Source organism: Corythoichthys intestinalis, chromosome 1 (genome assembly GCF_030265065.1).
Source record: "Corythoichthys intestinalis isolate RoL2023-P3 chromosome 1, ASM3026506v1, whole genome shotgun sequence".
NCBI lineage: Eukaryota > Metazoa > Chordata > Actinopteri > Syngnathiformes > Syngnathidae > Corythoichthys > Corythoichthys intestinalis.
In genome coordinates, this window is record NC_080395.1 from 20,127,779 (window position 1) to 20,148,759 (window position 20,981).

The 20,981-nt window shown below is 39.9% G+C and overlaps 1 protein-coding gene across 3 annotated transcripts in view; it reads left to right on the forward strand.

Moving 5' to 3' along the window:
* Window positions 1-20,981, forward strand: part of cdh8 (cadherin 8) — a 331,679-nt gene that overhangs the window by 217,537 nt on the left and 93,161 nt on the right. For all 3 annotated transcript variants that reach the window (XM_057840449.1, XM_057840441.1, XM_057840457.1), the window contains exon 4: window positions 1-120. In XM_057840449.1, the coding sequence (XP_057696432.1) occupies window positions 1-120 (120 nt within the window). The remainder of the gene's footprint in view (window positions 121-20,981) is intronic.

Consider the following 20,981-nt stretch of genomic DNA (forward strand, 5'->3'; position numbering starts at 1 on the left):
GTACCCCGGTGACCCGAGTGACTGCCACCGATGCCGACGACCCTGTATACGGCAATAGCGCCAAGCTGGTCTACAGCATCCTGGAGGGACAGCCCTACTTTTCTGTGGAACCAAACTCAGGTGATCTTTCCATTTCCTGTTCAAAAACTGACTGAAATTTAACTCGCCCACATTAAAGCATGACATCAGAGTGCCCTCGGATTCTTGGTGGATAAATTTTAATCATGTTTGAGTGATCTGAGACAGCAAATATGTGAGTTGGATGGCATAGGTGTCCAACTGATTCCACAAAGGACAGCAGTGGGTGCAGGTGTTCATTTCAACCAATGACATTTCTGCTGGAACAAACAGCACTTGCTTGTAATCAACTGGTTACACTCGTAAAACACCAGATTAGTGAAAAAAGTGTCTTCTTTATCGACTGTAATGAAACAATCTGCACCCATCTGCAGGTCTTCGTGGAATCAGTTGGGCACCCATGTAAAAGTTTGAAAGGCCTTGGTATATTTGGTTGGGCATCACTAAGCTACAGTACACGCCATAGTTAGGCACAGAGATCTATGTATAAATGTACATTCCTGGACCGCTAACACTGTCAATTTAGTAAACAGACATAGCGAAGCTATAACAAACCCTTTGGTTTAAGCAGATGTCTTAACAGCCCAGATACAAATCTGTAGGAACTTTAGCAGATTCCAATGAAGGAACACTCAGATGCTTGGCCTTAAAGTAGCAAATACAGGACATTGTGTATGGTCAAGTTCACGTAGGGGATCCTGTTTGAGCTCGACTACATATACATCGGAAACAGTGGAGAAAATGGTATGTGTTTGATCTACTTGAATGATATTACATTTAGATACTGACTTTTCAAATGTACTGAAGGGCATTTTTTCTTAAGTGAAACACACTTTTTGCTAGACCACACCATTCAGTGTGTGTTGGCTTTCAAAAAATAAAGTACTTTTCAAGGTAGGAAAGTTTTAATGGGCATCCAAGTTTGTATCATGCCACCACATATTCGGCATACCTGGCCTTCTGTGTTGATGTGTTTACATTACTCATTCGGTTTGCAGTAGGCATGTGCCGATAACGGGTTTCAAGGTTTACGGTGGTATAAAAACGTCAAGGTTTCAAAACCGCAAAAATTTTCCATCATACCGTTCCCAAGGTACTAGCTATTTTTTATGTACCAGAAATGCAGGGAGAAATCCCTCGCTTGCAGCTGAAAGCCTCCACTGGTTGTTGCTCACTGTCAGTGAGTCAGCTGTTCTACACGATGATAGAGGAGGTGAAACTCCTGAACTTTTTCCCCCATCGAAGAAAACGAAATCGCTGGTATGGGAATACTTCAGCTACAGAAAAATTTCAGATGGCCCCGATTTAGAGGCAGAGGGCCAACCGACCTGTAATACATTGTCTGCTGAGGAAGCGATACTGCTAATATCATTTCACATTTATACAAAATTAAAGTTAGTAAACACTATCATGTACGTTTTCCACCTGCTACGAGTTAACTCCAGCGTGTTTAGTGTGTCTAGCGGTGGTAATAAATGTGTTTTTTTTTTTTCTCTATGGCAACTGTCTGTATTGAGAAAGAAAGTATGTGTGTGTTTAATGCAAACTTGATACGAGCCATTCACACGTGCCTTTTATGGAAAGGGTTAGGGTTTTGTTCCGATGGTAATAAATGTTGAGCTGTGGCTGTGGGTTCACGCTCACCTAGAGGACTGCATTTATTTTAATTTTATTTAGAATATATATTAGGGCTGTCAAACGATTAAAATTTTTAATCGAGTTAATTACAGCTTAAAAATTAATTAATCGTAATTAATCGCAATTAATCGCAATTCAAACCATCTATAAAATATGCCATATTTTTCTGTAAATTATATATATATATTCTGTAAAATAAATTGTTGGAATGGAAAGATAAGACACAAGATGGATATATATACATTCAACATACGGTACATAAGGACTGTAGTGGGCATTTCACTCTACTGTCATTTAAATCTGTCTATGCTGTCCTCACTCTGAAGCGTCTACTTTTTCCAAAGCTAGACAGCTAGTGAACGACGCCTTAATAATTAGACTTCTTCCTTTTTCATCTGATTTATTAATAAAATGGCCTCAAACCATTGTCCTCTTTAGACCGTCGTAAAACTACAAAAAAAAAAGTACACAAGCATTGCATTAGCAACAACGTTAGCTTAGCACGCTATACAGGTTCACTAAACATAAACAAAAAGCGTCTCACACAAAAAATATAACATTTCGCTTACTAACATAATATGTACATTCTTTACAACAACCATACTTACGGACAAATCTTGTCCATGGATCATATAAGTACAACATTATCAGCCCGAGACGTCGTGCAGCCATAATGAACTGGCAAGAAAACAATAAACCATGTCGCAAAGCGACCACAAGAGTTCGCTGTTGGACAGCACAAAAAGCCTTGCTGTAAAACTTACCAAAAGGCAGAATACTTTCTGAGCGGGACATGTGCGTTAATTGCGTCAAATATTTTAACGTGATTAATTTAAAAAAATTAATTACCGCGCGTTAACGCAATAATTTTGACAGCCCCAATATATATATATTTTTTTTATTTTAACTTAACATTACACCTTTGTTCCAATTTGCTAATATCTTTTGAAAAACAAAAATCCTGTTCAGTTAAAATAAGTTTTTTTATTAACCCAGATATCTCTAAAGTAACACATTTTAGAGCTGTAATTGCAATACCGTGATATTTTTACTTAAGGTTATCATACTGTCATACCGGCACATGCCTAGTTTGCAGACACAGAAACCGCCCGAAAGAGTGCAAAATTTTACTGCTTTCTTTATACTGTGGTGTTGAAAAAATTTGGTTGTGGGCTGTGTTAAATGTTGTTTTTCAAGTACATGTCATATGAGCTGCAAAATGGCCCATAGGCCACATTTTGGACACCAATGGCCTAAGTACAGTATAAAGTATTAGTATTTCTTTACAGCCCAAAAAGTAAAATGTACACCCTTGTGCTAAGAAGCTACTTTGCTTCAGTGTGAAAAAGCTCCTTTTTGTTCACTTCCCCATTGTTTAGCCTCGATCTGATCCCTGAAAGATGGCTCATTAAATTTAATGGCCGCTTTTAATACGGTGCGCCAATCCTTTTCATTGCTTCCAAGTTGACACGGTGTCGAACAAAACGGTGGGTGAATGAACGCCGCCACGCCCATAGCAGGCCACAATGAGAGTGAGATAGGCTTCACCAGGAGGTGGAGATAGCATCTTATTGGATTATTTCAATGGGGCAGGAACTCTTTTAGTATTTAGACATTGTCGCTTTTCATTAGTTGCTGATACGCAGATAAACTGGCTCACAGTGTAAGCTGAGGTCATGTGTGAGGATATTATGTTTTATTTTATGATTTAAAGCAAGAACACTAAATGGTTTTAAAACCCTCGTGAAACTGCTATCTCGATGCTATCTCGAAACTACTACTACTTTAATGAATACAGTACAATTTGGGGTAGGATGTCATGGTAGAGCCTGACACAAGTTTCATTGATCAACTTGAAATAGTTTTGGATATGTCTATGATAAAGGGATGCAAGAATATTTCCTAAGGACTTGAGCACATTTTTGCCTGGTTGTATAGAGTTCATTTTGCCTACACTTATATATTCGTCAAACCCTTTTTTTTTTTTATCCCAGGCAATAGTAGGTGTTTTTTTTATTTTCAAAAATTTTGGATTTTGTCCTTTGGGTGGACCAATATCTGGCGGAGTGTTGTGTGTGGTTTGACCGGTGTGTTTATGTTGTATTTTTTCAAAAAATAGTGTATTTTTGAAAAAAATACAATGTGTGTTTATGTTGTATTTTTGAAAAAATACAACATAAACACACCGGTCAAACCACACACAACACTCCGCCAGATATTGGTCCACCCAAAGGACAAAATCCATCCAGAAAACAAATGCAACTCACTATATGAAATTCCATGCAAATCATGCAATAAATCATACATCGGGGAGACAGGGAGGAGCTTCATTACAAGAAAAACAGAACACAAGAAGGAATGTGAAAAGGAGACAACAACGAGACAAACAAGGGCAATAAAAGTACAATCACAACAAAAACATCACAAATCAGCCATCACTGATCACTGCAAAAGGGAAAACCACATCATGGACTGGGAAAAGGCCAGAGTCATCCGCACCGAAGAAAACAAACATCAGCGCTGGATCAGGGAGGCCATTGAGATACGCAAGCGGGGCCCGAAGACCATCAACAGGGACGAGGGGGCATACATGCTCTCTATGACCTGGAACAGCATCTTGGAAGAGTGAATGGGCAGCAGAGGGCGTGACTCGCCTGTCATTCTGACAGGCGAGTCACGCCTTCATCCATCAGCTGATAAAGATGCGTCACACCAACATCAGTGACCCTCTGACGAAGGCGGAAGTTCCCGCCGGAACATGTCAGGTAAATAAAACCACCTACTATTGCCTGGGATAAAAGAAAGGGTTTGACGGACATTTTTGCCTTTACTGTTCAATGCGGGCAAAGTATGTTGGCAATGTTGGAATACTAAACTACGTCAGATTGATTGTTCTATATATCCACTGCGAATATATTCCACATATCCAATGGGAGTTGCAGAGGTGGGGTCATAGGTGCCCCACCTCTAATTTGAATGACCCCTGAAGTGCCTCTGTTCCCGTTTTAGCACAAAACTTGGCGATTACCAGATCCCTCTTTTCTGAGGTGCCAGAGAACGAGATAATGTTGTTTCTAGAGTATTCATTCATTCGTTTTCCATGCCGCTTTTCCTCATGTTATATATTAATGCTTCTTTTCGTGTTTAATATGGCTTTTCAAAAAGTGATTTAAAATTATTCTTCAATGGATTATATCACAGTATGATTAAATACAAATAGATGATGGATGGACTGATGGATAGTAAACACTTTACAGGTCAATCTTTGCACTGTCAAGCAAATATGTTTTTACCATCACACGCAGGATAATATGCATATTGCCTTGTTGACCAAAACAAACACTGAACAAAGATGATAGTGACACTTGGCCCCTGAGGGTGAGATGTGACCCCTTCTTGGCCCCTGTTTCAGAAAAATTCTAGAACCCCCACTGCACATATCAAAGTGTAAAAGAGTCAGGAACAGAGTCCGCATCACTGTGGACGCTGTACCGATCCGCTGTCGATCTCCCGCTTCCTCCTACCCTGACTGAATAACAAGACTCCAAGATACTTAAACTCCTCCACTTGGGGCAAGGTGGGTACTCTGAGTTGCTGTTTGGTGCATAGGCAAAAACAACAGTCCTATCCCCCCATCCAAAGCCAGAGGAAGGGTACCCTCTCGTCTATTGGGGTAAACCCCAACGTACAGGCGCCAAGCCGGGGGGCAATAAGTATGCCCGCACCAGCTCTGCACCCCATGGGCAACTCCAGAGTGGAAGAGAGTCCAACACCTCTCGAGAGGATTGGTACCAGAACCCGCAATGTGTGTGGACTCGAGTCAGACTACAGTCCCTGACAAATAAATTTTGTTGAAACGATTGCTAATAACCTGACTTTTCATTATCACTTGGTTTCAGAAATGGCTCATATGAAAGTTAAGACCCTCCCAAATGATGATGAATGTACAAAAATATATTTGTTTCACTGAAAAAAAAAAAAAAAAAAAAAAATTTAATGTAGACATAAAGGTCAAATTTTGGCAAGACAAAATTTTGTCGCCTACAGAAAGTAGTGTGAAAATTGAACAAAAAATGTATTTCAAATACAAAAGTATGTTACATAACTTAAGCGAATTAAGTAGTGGTGTTGTGAGATCCAAATTTAATATTTTGTATGTCTTGCATGGGCATCGGCAAGGATTCATACAATTTATTGATGAAGTCATCAGGAACATCAAAGAAAGCAGTCTTGCATGCCTCCTAGAGTTCATCAACATTCTTGGGTTTCGTCTTCCATGCTTCCTCTTTCATCCTACCCCAGACATGCTCAATGATGTTCATGTCTGGTGACTGGGCTGGCCAGTCCTGGAGGATCTTGATCTTCTTTGCCTTGAGGAACTTTGAGGTATAGATTAAAGTATGCGATACAGCACCATCCTGCTGCAGAATTTGCCCCCTTTTATGGTTAGGAATGTAAGAAGCAGCTAACAAACTATTTATGTTGCCTTCGTTTCTACAGATCTCTCGCACACCCCCATGTTATGTAACCCCAGACCATGATTTTGCCACCACAAAACTTCACTGTTTTCTGAGTGAATCTCGGATCGATGCAGGCTCCAGTGGGTCTCCTGCAATATTTGCGGCGACTGTGGTGTAATCCAATTGAAGATTCATCTGAAAAATCCACCTTTTGCCACCTTTCCAGCGTCCATCCTTTTCACAGGCTGTGGGCCTTGGCAAATGCCACATATTTTTTTAATTGCCTGCACCCTGAGAGATAGTCTGAAATATCAACAAATCTTAGCTACCTCTTACATTCCTAACCATAAAAAGGGACACATTTTGCAGCAGGATGGTGCTCCATCGCATACTTCAATCTCTAACTCAAAGTTTCTCAAGGCAAAGACGATCAAGATCCTCCAGGACTTGCCAGCCCAGTCACAAGACATGAACATCAGTGAGCACGTCTGGGGTAGGATGAAAGAGGAAGCATGGAAGACGAAACCCAAGAATGTTGATGAACTCTCAGAGGCATGCAAGACTGCTTTCTTTGATGTTCCTGATGACTTCATCAATAAATTGTATGAATCCTTGCCGATGCCCATGCAAGTCATACAAAATATTAAATTTGGATCTCACAACACCACTACTTAATTCGCTTAAGTTATGTAACATACTTTTGTATTTGAAATACATTTTTTGTTCAATTTTCACACTACTTTCTGTAGGCGACAAAACTTTTGTCTTGCCAAAATTTGACCTTTATGTCTTCATTAAATGATAAATCTTTTTCAGTGAAACAAATATATTTTTGTACATTCAACATCATTTGGGAGGGTCTTAGCTTTCATATGAGCCCTTTCTGAAACCAATTGAATAATTAAAAGTCAGGTTATTAGCAATTGTTTCTACAAAATGGATTAGCGACAAGACTTTTGTCAGGGACTGTATATCAGTAAGAACGTCTCTACCTCGCACACCAGCTCTGGCTCCTTCCCTGCTGGAGAGGTGCCATCTCATGTCCCAAGATTTAGCTTCGATAGCTGGGGGTCGGACTGCCAAGGCCCCGCCTTTGCCCGCCGGCCAACTCACAGCGCACCCGACCTCTCTGGCCCCTCCCACAGGTGGTGAGCCCATGGGAAGGGCCCTATGGCCCTATGGATACAAGCCTGGCATCCAGACGCTCGCCTTTGAGCCCCGCCTCCAGGCCTGGCCCCATAGAGGGGCCCTGGTAACCCGAGTCTGGGCTAGGTAGAACTAACTCCATTTTCGTTCGCATAAGGGTCTTTGCAGCCATGCTTTGTCTGGTCCTTCACTTTAGGACCTGTTTGCCATGGGTGACCCTGGCAGGGACATAAAGCCCCAGACAACATTGCTCATAGGATCAAACGCTTTTTCACTACGACATTAAATTCAACCAGATAGTTGCTTCCTGGTCACTTCTACAGCTCCCGCATCTTTATCCTGATTGGCTTGAATATCAGATGACCAGAGAAGTGGTTGGACAGTTGAGGTTTGCAAGACAGAACTACATGATGAATCAATGAATCAGGAAACACTGTCTGGCTTGCAAGGATATTGGAATACCATTTTAAAGGGCCTCTGTAAGGCAAGATTTTTTTTTTAATAGTGGTAAATAAAAAACATGGCTGAAAAAGAAGAAAAAAAACCCTCAGAAGGACTATGATTGAGAATTCATTTGATTCATCTTAAGCTTTCCCTTATGTCAAACTGAAGCCCCTTTGTCGCTTGTTTTTATGCAATATTGACCAATTTGAATAGTTTAAAAACAAAATTATGTAAAAAAGATTGGTGTTATTCACAATATCAGTTTCATTTGCAATAAAGTGAGATTGTTCGTGAATAAGTCATTCTTCTCCAATTGTTAGAAAAATAGTCCTTTCCACCAATTTTGTAGATTCACACAAAATTTGGTGGTCATGTTTAAAAAAGGAGAATGTAGGCCTATGTAAAAGTCTCAAGTACTTCATGCCGGTCATTTAACAGTAGATCCACCATCTTGGTTTCAAACGTCCATTATAAGTACAAACTAATCATTTTTTGATCAACTCCTTATTGTACTTTCTAGGGCTGTCAAAATTATCGTGTTAACGGGCTGTAATTTTCTTTTTTTTAAATTAATCACATTAAAATATTTGTCGCAATTAACGCACTTGCCCCGCTCGAACAGATTAAAATGACAGCACAGTGTCATGTCCACTTGCTACTTGTGTTTTTTGGTGTTTTGTCACCCTCTGCTGGGGCTTGGGTCCGACTGATTTTATGGGTTTCAGCACCATGGGCATTGTGTAATTATTGACATCAACAATGGCGAGCTACTAGTTTATTTTTTGATTGAAAATGTTACAAATTTTATTAAAACGAAAACATTCAGAGGGGTTTTAATATAACATTTCTATAACTTGTACTAACATTTATCTTCTAAGAACTACAAGTCTTTCTATCCATGGATCGCTTTAACAGAATGTTAATGCCATCTTGTTGATTTATTGTTATAATAAACAAATACAGTACTTATGTACAGTATGTTGAATGTATATATCCGTCTTGTGTCTTATCTTTCCATTCCAACAATCATTTACAGAAAAATAGGGCATATTTTATAGATGGTTTGAATTGCGATTAATAACGATTAATAAATTTTTAAGCTGTGATTAACTCGATTAAGAATTTTAATCGTTTGACAGCCTTAGTACTTTCCTATTATTATTATTATTTTTAGATAATTCACAATTGAAAACAACAATCCTAGTTGAACACTTTAAATTGCTGCAAAGAAGATACTTCCGTTATTCTTGTTTGCCTTTCTCAAAGTCCCTCAAATGATCCTGCTGACTACATCCTCGCCGACTGATTCTGACAGCAAATCTTTGACTAAAATCTGAAAACCATAATTAGGTTGAATAAGGAACAAAAAAGGCCATTGCTATAACACGCGGTGCTGTGTCAGTAGCCTCAGATGAGTTTTAATGAAGCGACATCTGCGATCTTCGGCAGGGATCTCACCGTGGCTTCAAAAGTTAATGACAGCACAAATGGAAAGTATTATCAGCGTGGCACACATGACTGTGAACCATATAATGGCCACCGCCGCTGAATAGAAAAGGACAAAAGGCGGGCGCCCCTGATATCAGTTGGACACATCGGCGCTTTTCTCCATCCTTGTTTGTGCGGGATTTAGCCAGGTCAAGCGATCATCTGTGATATATTGCGTGCCTGGACAATAAGCAGCATCAAGGGACTTATTAAATTCAGATAATTGTAGGATTTGTAAGCAAGAGCCTATCTAACGACTGGCTGTCCTTAATGCAACGCTGTCGCATTGTTATGAATTCATATGGATGGCAGCAGTAATAATACTGACGTGCCCATTAGAGCATGAATCGGGAGTGGATTTTTACTCCCGTTCCCTCCCGCCCCCAGAGAAAAATTCCCATTTCATCCCAATCTTAGGGCTGAGTCAAAAATCCCGTTGCACTTCTGTAGAATAACTCCTAATACCATCCGACTTTTTTTTAAACAGCATTAATTCCGTCATTAAGAAAGTCAATGGATTGTTTTTAGATGACCCATTTTAGATTACCATTCACCCATGAGTCACTGCAGTTCTCTACTGCTCCCGCGCCTTTTTTATTTTACACGTCACGTAGTTTGTAGTGGCACCTAAGAAGTATTTTCTCCACTAGAGGGCACTCATGCTTTTTGTACAAATAATGCTTCATTTCTGCATTTTTTTTTTCTTGCCAGAATTCAATGTTTTTTTTTTTTTTTTTTTTGTATTTCTGTAATGGGTGATTATTATCATTATAACAACAGTTCATATAAATAAGTTTGTGCGAGAAAAGAATACCATTGTTAAAAAGCAATGTTACTCACAATGTTACTCATTACTTGAGAATTATTTTCACTGCTTACTTTTTTACTTGTACTTGAGTACATTTTTTGGATGACTCCTTTTACTTGAGTAATATTATTTTGAAGTAACGCTACTCTTACTTGAGTACAACTTTTGGCTACTCTACCCACCTCTGCTAACAAGTAAGCAACTGGACTTAAACAAATCATCAAAGCATTTGTAATCGAAATACTTGATTTAATCGATTGATCGTTGTTGCAGCTAAAGATGCACCGATACCGATACTAGTATCGGCAGGGGGCGCCGATCCAGCCCAAAATGGTGGTATCGGTATCGGCGAGTACCAACAAAGACGGCGCCGATACCATTTACCGGTCCATTATTATAACATTTGACCGCACCCTTTTTTTTTCCTCCTGGTGCTCACTATACTTTGTCTCTGTGTTGTGTGATGACACGTGACCACCAAACAGCTATTGCTATTGGCCTGCTCCAGACCAATGAGAACGGGCCAATAGCCACTTCTGACCAATGACATGGCCGACATGGCGGCATGGCGGCAGTCGGGAAATATTTCAAAATAGAAATCCCGTCAATTAAAATCAATGGCTGCGTGCAAGATTTGCGGCCTGAAAGTTTCGAGATGTGGAGTTAAATCGGCCAGTTTCAATACCTCGAACCTGATAAAACATGTGAAGACGAAACGTGAACGAACACAACGAGTTTGTGACAGGTGCAACAATCTCTGGTCAGTTCACTACGTCTACTTAACTTTTATTGTCTTTTACTGAAAGAAATGCTGCAGTAATTTGGAAACTGTTTCCAAAGTAGGGTTGCCACCTTTCAGAAATAGAAATAAGGGACCCACCCCCTCCCAAAAAAACGAGGCTAATAGAGAGACGGGATGCTGTGGTCAATTATTATAACTTATAATTTGTGAGCGTCCGCAAATGCGGACAACAAGCGAACAAAAAATAACACGCAATCGCGGGATAGTAGAAATAACAAAAGGAGTCCGTGACAGCAGGTCGACGGAGCTCAATACTACAAACTCGAAGATTTAATAACTAAGACGATAGGCAGCGAGCCAAAAAGCCAAAATAAAAACACTCAAATACCTGCACAGGGTAGAGGTTACAAACGAGTGCAGCACACTACCAGAAAAAACCCAATGCAGGGGCGTAACAAGCAAATGTAGCGAGACTATAGTGCGAGATGTCAAATGGTGATCAGCAAAGCAAATATCTCGGCAGCTTTCTCTGAGCTCACCCGTGCTTAAATGCTGCGTTGATGAGCCTGCATTGGATTCAGGTGTGACGTCAGGAACGCCCCCACTAACAGCCCAGCAACAAAACACAATCTAACCAGCAGCAGAATGTGACAATAATTTCATGAAAGTTGCACTGTTTGGCCTTTGAGAGGTTTAAAAAAAGTTTACTCAGTTCATTCAGACTTTATTATTATGAACCTATTTTTACTTTCTTACTGTTGGGCTAGTATTATACTTTGTACTAGTCTTTTTCCTATTTTGCAAAGGTAAGCAACAGCCTGATAAAGCCTTGATAGCAATGATTTCACATCCAATTATGTAGCTCTTTGAGAAGAAAAAAAAAAAAATATATATATATATATATATATATATATATATATATATATATATATATACAGGGGTGCACATAATTTTTTTTGCCGAGGTTCTCAGAGGAGGACCTGGAGATGTGACTTGGTCCTCATTGAGCTTGAGAGCCGACCCGCCTGATGCGATAAATTTATGACAAGCTTTACTTAGAGCCAATTATTTTTAATTAATTATATTAACAATTAATGCTTGATTAACATCAACTGGCACAACAAAATTGCCCTTACTTTGAAGTGAAATGTAAAGAAATAAAAAGCACCAATTCAAAATAAAGGGCATTATGCGGCTCCCACATTAACTCCAAGCCTTTTTAAAAGTGGGATGTCCTTCTCATAAGACCTCATTGAACGTGCATGTTTAGCTTTGTAAAATGCGAGCAAAAACACGTTTGTCAGTGCATGTCGCTGTTCATTACCTTCATTCCACCACTTGTCCATAGGGCGAGTGGGGTCCTGTTTGACATCGATAGTTTGCTTAATTGCCACATGCTCTGTTTTTTTCGTGCTTTTCAAAGTTTGGATGGCTGAAATTCTTTGACCCTACATAAAATGCGCTGCCCTTATCGGCGACATTGGGATTCTCACGGCACATTTTGTACCGCATTTCCGTGCGAGCATCATTTGCTTCTAGCCATGGTACCTCCTGTAGCCATTTTTCAGCAAAAGTCCTTTTTTTCGGTAGCTCCGGTGACGTCTCTGTCGTCTGTCTGTATTTTGACGGGGGTGGGGGAACACGGAAGTATTACTCAGTGTGGCCTGCCTCTTCAAAATTTTGAGAAGTTATTTTCTCGTGTCCGCCGCAAATACAGCGGTCAGCCATCGGTACGCAAAAGCGTATGGAAGCCGTTGAGGGCCAGCGCATTTGTCTACGTCCAGTACGCATGCGCGCATACGGACCACTTATGTGCACCCCTGTATATATATACATATATATATATATATATATATATATATATATATAATCGGGGTGGTATCGGTATGGTATCGGTATCGGCCGATACTGCACAGCCAAGTATAGGTATCGGGGCCAAAAAATGGTATCGGTGCAACACTAGTTGTAGCGCTACGTTTTTAATATGTATCTGTCCATAAGCGATAGGGTTACATGAATTACATTAATAACAGATGAGACAAAAATCTGTAAACAAGCTGGAGAAAAGCGAGAAAGGGGGAGGATGGGAATATTTATGTGCATAATTAGCCAGAAATTGGGTCCAAACCGAGTCAGAGCGGAGCCGGCCTTGTGCGTGCCACCGTCGCGGTCTCACAGCACCTGCATTGGGAAAAAGATCGGACATGATACCGCGGAGGATTAGCATTCCATGCTAGTGGTGCGCGCAGATGGCTCCTTCACGTACGGCAGATGTTTTAATGAATGTTAATGAAAAATAAAAACGGTAAGTGATGATTAAGGAGTGTTTGACACTTAGAAATGGAAAGCTGCGGATGAATAAATCAATAAATAAACATCGCGGCCCACTTTATCAGTGAGCTAGGTGGGTGGGGGGAAGATCAGCTATGGAAATGAGTGTTTGTCTATCCTGCCATTTTGAGTGATTAGGAATTAATTTGAATAATTAACCATGATCAACTCGAGAGATGAGGAGCGCACCAATGACGGAAGTGTTTGTCTTATTTTGGGGTTTGTTTGTTGCTTGTTGCCTGTTGCCTGAGCTGGCCTACCTTCAAATCAGATGCCTATTACACATACACACACATGCGTGAGCGCGCACACGCACACAGACGCACACAAAGGAATCACAAAACTTTCCTCGGGCAGAACGAGGAGTTAACGATACTTTGGAATATTTGAGCTGATATAGAGGGAATATAATGGCTTCTAATGTAATATTTATGGAATATTCAAGTCCTCCCCCTATATGCTTTTTGTCCTTCAGATATCTACTGAAGCTTCCTATGTCCAGTAGATGGTGCACCTCATATTTAATGTGCATGTGTGTCTGTGTGAGAGGGCAGATGAGTAAAGACAGATTTGATTAATTTGATTAGATTAATGTTTAAATATTGTTTTTACGTTAATGTACATACATATGTTAGTGTGTAATTTTTATTTACTAGTAGGGGTGTAACGGTACACAAAAATCTCGGTTCGGTACGTACCTCGGTTTTGAGGTCACGGTTTGGTTCATTTTCGGTACAGTAAGAAAACAAAATGCAAAATATAAATGTGCTAGTTGTTTATTACACACCTTTCAACAACAGGAACATAAGCCTATACAAAGCTAGAATTGTGCTCAAAAAGTAGCGGGTATTTAAAGATAATCCAACAACAATTTGCCTTTCAGACCCTGCATATCGGTCAGCTTTCTTTCTGAAAGAAAGAAGAAAAAAGGAAGTCCTGTGCTAAAGAGAAAAGCAATCCGATTGACAAATATTTTAACATGTATTTTACAAATGAAATGCCTCTATGAATGTTTTTTTTTCTTATGAACGGTTTTCAAAAGCTTTATTGGTGGATTTTCTCAAGATAAAGCGCCACACAGAAATTAATACATTTAATTGTGTAAGCAGGATCTATGTATTATTCTTATTTTTAACCCTTTAACTCCTAAGCCTATTTTGGCCGAATTTGCATGCATTTGATGTTGCCTTTATATTTCAAAGAAAAAATTGTTCACAATGGCCAAGTTGGGTAACTTTTTTAAGTACATCTTGAACTTCATGTCCAAACTGTTGTTTTCTTCACTGACCAATTATAATCCACATTTTGGACCCAAAAAGACAAAAAAAATCCCAAAATATTTTTTCAAAATTTGTAATGTTGATGTCCCATTGACAACCAAACGTGCTCGACCAACTGTTTTGAAGCTTGATAATATTTATTGAACTTATTAGGATAAACATTCAATATAAAAAGATAAGATTGAATAGTTTTATGTTTGACAATTCAACACAAACAGCAAGTATGGTCATAGGCGTTTTTGGCCTTTACACATACTATGGTCAAAACAGGTTATATACAGTGCAAAATAGTGAGAAAAAACAATATATATCATCTAACACAAAAAAGGGTTTGGAGGATATCTCTTTGTGAAGTTAGGTATTATACCCATCCCCATATCTAAAGTATATACATACATGCAATCAAGCTTCTCGAACACTCATCTTTATAAAAATTTAAAAGATTATAGTGAAGAAAAAATATATATAACATTGAAAAAAAAGTATTTTCAAAAATATTGACAAGTAGTTCAATTCAAATTTTTCTGGCATACGACCAAATATTTTAATTTTTTTTTGCGCACTCAATAAAGCTTCTGCATGAACAGGTCACGGAGCTGCGTCACACACAACGTCACACAGCCTACTCTTTCCCCATTTGCGCGCTGCTGTCACTTCTACTCGCCGAGACGCCGACTCATCCCAGGAAAACAACGACAAATACGGCTCATCTTCTTCCTTGAGTTAATGAAATAATGCATTAGCTTGCGCTAAATTTAGTTTTAGATTCATTCTGCACGTTTCAAAGTTACTCGCCCAATCCAACCGGTACAACACTGGCATTTGCTTGCTTCTTATGCCTCCTTTTCGTTAGTTGGCGCCTCGCTCGGAAATTTATTAAAAATGTCCACATTCGGTTCGTCCTTTTTGACATCACAACGGCTCTTGGGATACGTAGTCTTTTGTGCTGCTTTCGGTTTTGAAAAAGGACAAGAAATGATGGACATATGGAGATAGATACATGGTCCATGCAGAGTTTTAATGCATATTTATGAGTGCAATAAAACTATAAAACTCAAATGACATTATCTCCTGTTTTTCTTCGTCGATTGACTTCAAATAAAAACTGGTGTGGACATCAACTTTCGCACTTTCAAATGAGACCAACCAGCGGCACGTGGATGACGTAATTACAGAGTGACGAAGCTTCAAAGACGACATGCGTAAACGCGTCGCTGCCGACACGTTGGGTGTGAAAGGGTTAATTACAGGTGTTTTAGCTTATTTTAATTTATTTTATTAAAATGGGCTATTATTTATTTTATTATGTGTTTATATTTTACAAATGTGATGTAGTATTCATTTACATTGTATATTTTATGTTGTATAACTTTAGTTCATATGTGAATATTAGTTCCTACTTGTTTTGTTGTGGTAGGAGGGTTTTGTATTGAACACGGGGCTGTGTTGATTATTACTGATTATTATAGCAGAGAAGACAGTAGTAAATCAATCAAGACAAGTCAACTGTGCCCCAATCCACCACTCAAGAGATCTGATGGACACAAAAAGTGGGTTACGATTGCATATTAGTTTGAAAATTGACCGGTTCCACCGTATTTTACACAAGTGACTTCCGGTCTGCCCGATCCTAGTATCGGTAGTTGACGCAGGAGGGTCGCGTCTCGCGTCAAATAATAAACTCTGCCGTTCTTTTCGCGAGCGTCGTGTTGAGCCGCTTATGGGACGCGTCTAACACGGGGCCGCACTGCGACTGGTGTGCATTGGCTGATTGACTTTAACGCCCGCGTTTCACTGCGTTCTCGCGGCGGCCACGTTGTCGCGCCATTGACGTTTATTGGTTATACTGTCCTTCCGTGTTGGTCCTCATTATAGTAGAGAACACGGAGTAAATATAATCTACACAAAGAAACTGTAACCTGATAGACTCACAGCCTCGAAAAGTAAGGGTTACATTTAGGGATGTCCCGATCCAGGTTTTTGCACTTCCGATCCGATACCGATATTGTTTTGCACTTCCGATCCGATACCGATACTGGCCAATACCGATACCGGCCAATACCGATACCGGCCTATCTGAGTATGTGTTAAAGTTTAAAGTTAATTAGCTTCCTTACTTAGTTGTCAGACTCATGTTGAAAAGGGTTTTAGGACTCTTGATAACAACGAGCCAGCTGAATTAGGTGAGTTTGAATAACACACAACGGTTGGTAACAAGAAACTGACCTGTTTATTCAGTGACAAACACAAAACATTATAAATAACAAACAGAAATGGCATAGTCTGTCGGTAAAATGTGCAAATAATATTGTAAACTGTCTTAAAAAAGCAAAACACACAACCTCAGTGGAAAATTTTAAACATTTTAAAACAGTAAATAAAATACTCAAGTCCCCATTCTGTACCAGCAGCTTTAAACTACATTCAACTCATTTAATTTTGCGAATCAACAGTTAAAGGTTTTAAAATTGCTCCCGTTATTCCATAATTTCCCGTCTGTCTACTTTCGACATGTTAAATTTTTAAAACTGTTTTGAAGATAGATTCAAGTCAATATTTTGCCGATTTAGGAGTTTTTTACATAAAAAAGTTACTTAGGTTCACTTGGAAGGTTCACAACAGCCTACTAGGGAAGTCTCCTACTTTAAGACGGTGGCTGTTTACTAACACATATAGTTCCATACTTCAATGTTGCTAACGCCGTCGAGTCTGTCATCTTGCATCTAGTTCTATATACATATGATATCTATTATCTACAGTAAAACGATGTTGACGTAGTTTGTAGCGGCTGTCAGCAGCAGTCAGGTATTCTTGTGTTTTTTTATCCAGCGGCATGAGTTGAGCTAAAGCCGTGAGTCAAGCATTGGCATTACCCGGGTCTATGACAAGCATGAGGTTTACTCTCGGGGCGCAATGCAGTCCGTTTCTCATTGCGTCCCGAAGACCGCGCTGTGTATTAGTTCCGTTTTACTTGACATATAGTATTTCAATTATCGGAATTTGGATGTTTGTGAATCGTTCTCGAATCTTCCACGGCCGAATCGCTCAAGGATGTAATGACGGCTGGGCATTTTGTACCGTGTTTCTAAGTGTTGGATGGTGCGTCTTTACTCACGAGAGACAATGGCTCGTCATCCAGAATTAATTCTTCGGCAATGACTCTTGTTAATCCCTGGGCTTTGGGACTGTCGAGTGCCAGTTTGTCACGCATAGCAAAAGTTTCTGCCAGTGTTAGATGCGTAGGACCTTTCTTTGTGTCTTCGGTTTTCTTAACATACTCCTTATATTGTTTGTGGTGTTATTTCGCTAAATGCTTGATTAGGTTGGTTGTATTATCTTCATGTGATGGAAAGCACTTTGAATTGCCTTGTGTTGAATTGTGCTACAGTGCCTTGCAAAAGTATTCGGCCCCCTTGAATCTTGCAACCTTTCGCCACATTTCAGGCTTCAAACATAAAGATATGAAATTTAATTTTTTTGTCAAGAATCAACAACAAGTGGGACACAATCGTGAAGTGGAACAACATTTATTGGATAATTTAAACTTTTTTAACAAATAAAAAACTGAAAAGTGGGGCGTGCAATATTATTTGGCCCCTTTACTTTCAGTGCAGCAAACTCACTCCAGAAGTTCAGTGAGGATCTCTGAATGATCCAATGTTGTCCTAAATGACCGATGATGATAAATAGAATCCACCTGTGTGTAATCAAGTCTCCGTATAAATGCACCTGCTCTGTGATAGTCTCAGGGTTCTGTTTAAAGTGCAGAGAGCATTATGAAAACCAAGGAACACACCAGGCAGGTCCGAGATACTGTTGTGGAGAAGTTTAAAGCCGGATTTGGATACAAAAAGATTTCCCAAGCTTTAAACATCTCAAGGAGTACTGTGCAAGCCATCATATCGAAATTGAAGGAGCATCAGACCACTGCAAATCTTCCAAGACCCGGCCGTCCTCCAAACTTTCTTCTCAAACAAGGAGAAAACTGATCAGAGATGTAGCCAAGAGGCCCATGATCACTCTGGATGAACTGCAGAGATCTACAGCTGAGGTGGGAGAGTCTGTCCATAGGACAACAATCAGTCGTACACTGCACAAATCCGGCCTTTATGGAAGAGTGGCAAGAAGAAAGCCATTTCTCAAAGATATCCATAAAAAGTCTCGTTTAAAGTTTGCCACAAGCCACCTGGGAGACACACCAAACATGCGGAAGAAGGTGCTCTGGTCAGATGAAACCAAAATGGAACTATTTGGCCACAATGCAAAACGATATGTTTGGCGTAAAAGCAACACAGCTCATCACCCTGAACACACCATCCCCACTGTCAAACATGGTGGTGGCAGCATCATGGTTTGGGCCTGCTTTTCTTCAGCAGGGACAGGGAAGATGGTTAAAATTGACGGGAAGATGGATGCAGCCAAATACAGGAACAATCTGGAAGAAAACCTGTTGGTATCTGCACAAGACCTGAGACTGGGACGGAGATTTATCTTCCAACAGGACAATGATCCAAAACATAAAGCCAAATCTACAATGGAATGGTTCAAAAATAAACGTATCCAGGTGTTAGAATGGCCAAGTCAAAGTCCAGACCTGAATCCAATCGAGAATCTGTGGAAAGAGCTGAAGACTGCTGTTCACAAACACTCTCCATCCAACCTCATTGAGCTCGAGCTGTTTTGCAAGGAAGAATGGGCAAGAATGTCAGTCTCTCGATGTTCAAAACTGATAGAAACATACCCCAAGCGACTTGCAGCTGTAATTGGAGCAAAAGGTGGCGCTACAAAGTATTAACGCAAGGGGGCCGAATAATATTGCACGCCCCACTTTTCAGTTTTTTATTTGTTAAAAAAGTTTAAATTATCCAATAAATTTTGTTCCACTTCACGATTGTGTCCCACTTGTTGTTGATTCTTGACAAAAAAATAAAATTTTATATCTTTATGTTTGAAGCCTGAAATGTGGCGAAAGGTTGCAAGGTTCAAGGGGGCCGAATACTTTTGCAAGGCACTGTATATAAATAAATTTGCCTTGCCTTGCCTATTAAAACTTCTTACAGCTTTACCACCACGCTTGACTTTATTGTGGCATATGTTGCACTCTGCCTCTTCGTCTTTGTCGTCCTTTAAGGTGAAATGATCCCAAACAGCCGACATTTTTACCGATAAATTCTCTCAGTAAATTGGGAGACGGGAATGTAGTGTGTTGAAGGTGTGCCGTAAAATGCGGACCGGATTTTAGGGAAACCGAAGCAAAAACTGGAATGGATTATGTAAATCGGTACGCTGAAAACCCGGACCGGACTTTGAAAAAAAAACTGGATTGGAAGTCTGGATCGGATTTTTTCCGTGTCGGCCGATCCGATACCGATGCGCATTTTTTTGCCCATATCAGCATCCGATCCGATCCAAATATCGGATCGGGACATCTCTAGTTACATTACGTCAGAAACTCGTTCGGTACGCCTCCGTTCCGAACCAAGCACCACATACCGAAACGGTTCAATACAATACATGTACCGTTACACCCTTATTTACTAGGGATGGGAAGATCGTTAAAATCATGAAATGATGCAATTCAATATGCCCAGGTAACGATAAATTAGCACAAAAAAAAATGTTAACAAAAAAAAAAAAATACTATGTAATTAAAATATTTACTTTTGTTTCAGCTGCACACGCAAATGCAGTACAGACTACAGTACAAAGCGGCCACAAAATGCTATGGTGATCACCTGTCACCTCACATTGTGTGGATTTCGGCGCGTGAAAGAATGTTATCTAAGAATGTTATTCTTCGGTTGAGCACGTTTGGAGGCAAAATCAAGTATATAATTATCGGATTGCATTATCGGTTGAATTTTTTTATTATCTGGATTATCTGTGTGACGTCATAATTGCCATTATCGGCCGATAATTATCGGTGACCGATATTATCGTGTATCTTTAAAACATACTATTTACTGTATTGATATTTACCACAGTATGCGATCTATGTGAAGGCAATATTAAACATTTAAAGTGCCTGTGACACGAAAAAGCATGTTTATTTCATCATACACGCGGTATTTTATGCTCCTGAATGAAATGGACCGCTTGGATGTGTGTGGAAGCGATCGCTATATTTATTTAGTTTTTCGAATCCCGCACCATGAAAATGAGTGACTTCCGGCAGCAGTCTCGAGTTGAGAAAGAGGGCGCTGTGACGTGTACGGAGGAAGGAGTCCTCTTCACTATACAGCCGTACTGTTGAATGAGAAGAACTAAGGATTCAACTGATTTTGCGGATTAATACGTTTATTTTTCGCATCACGCCAGCTGAACGGCTGCAGAAAAATCTTGCTGTCACGAGGGAGAGGCGTGTGCGCATTTTTGGGGTTTCAAAAGGTTGGATATTAGCCAAAACAAGCCCTACTACTGTGGGACCATGGGACTTACGAGGAAGTGCGTAAACATTGTGTTTTGTATTATGTCAAATACTGGGATCATTTTAATATGTAGGTGGCTTGCATTTTGTGGCTGACATGCTCTTTGTCCCCTCGGCCAACGAATGGTGGCTTGTCGCA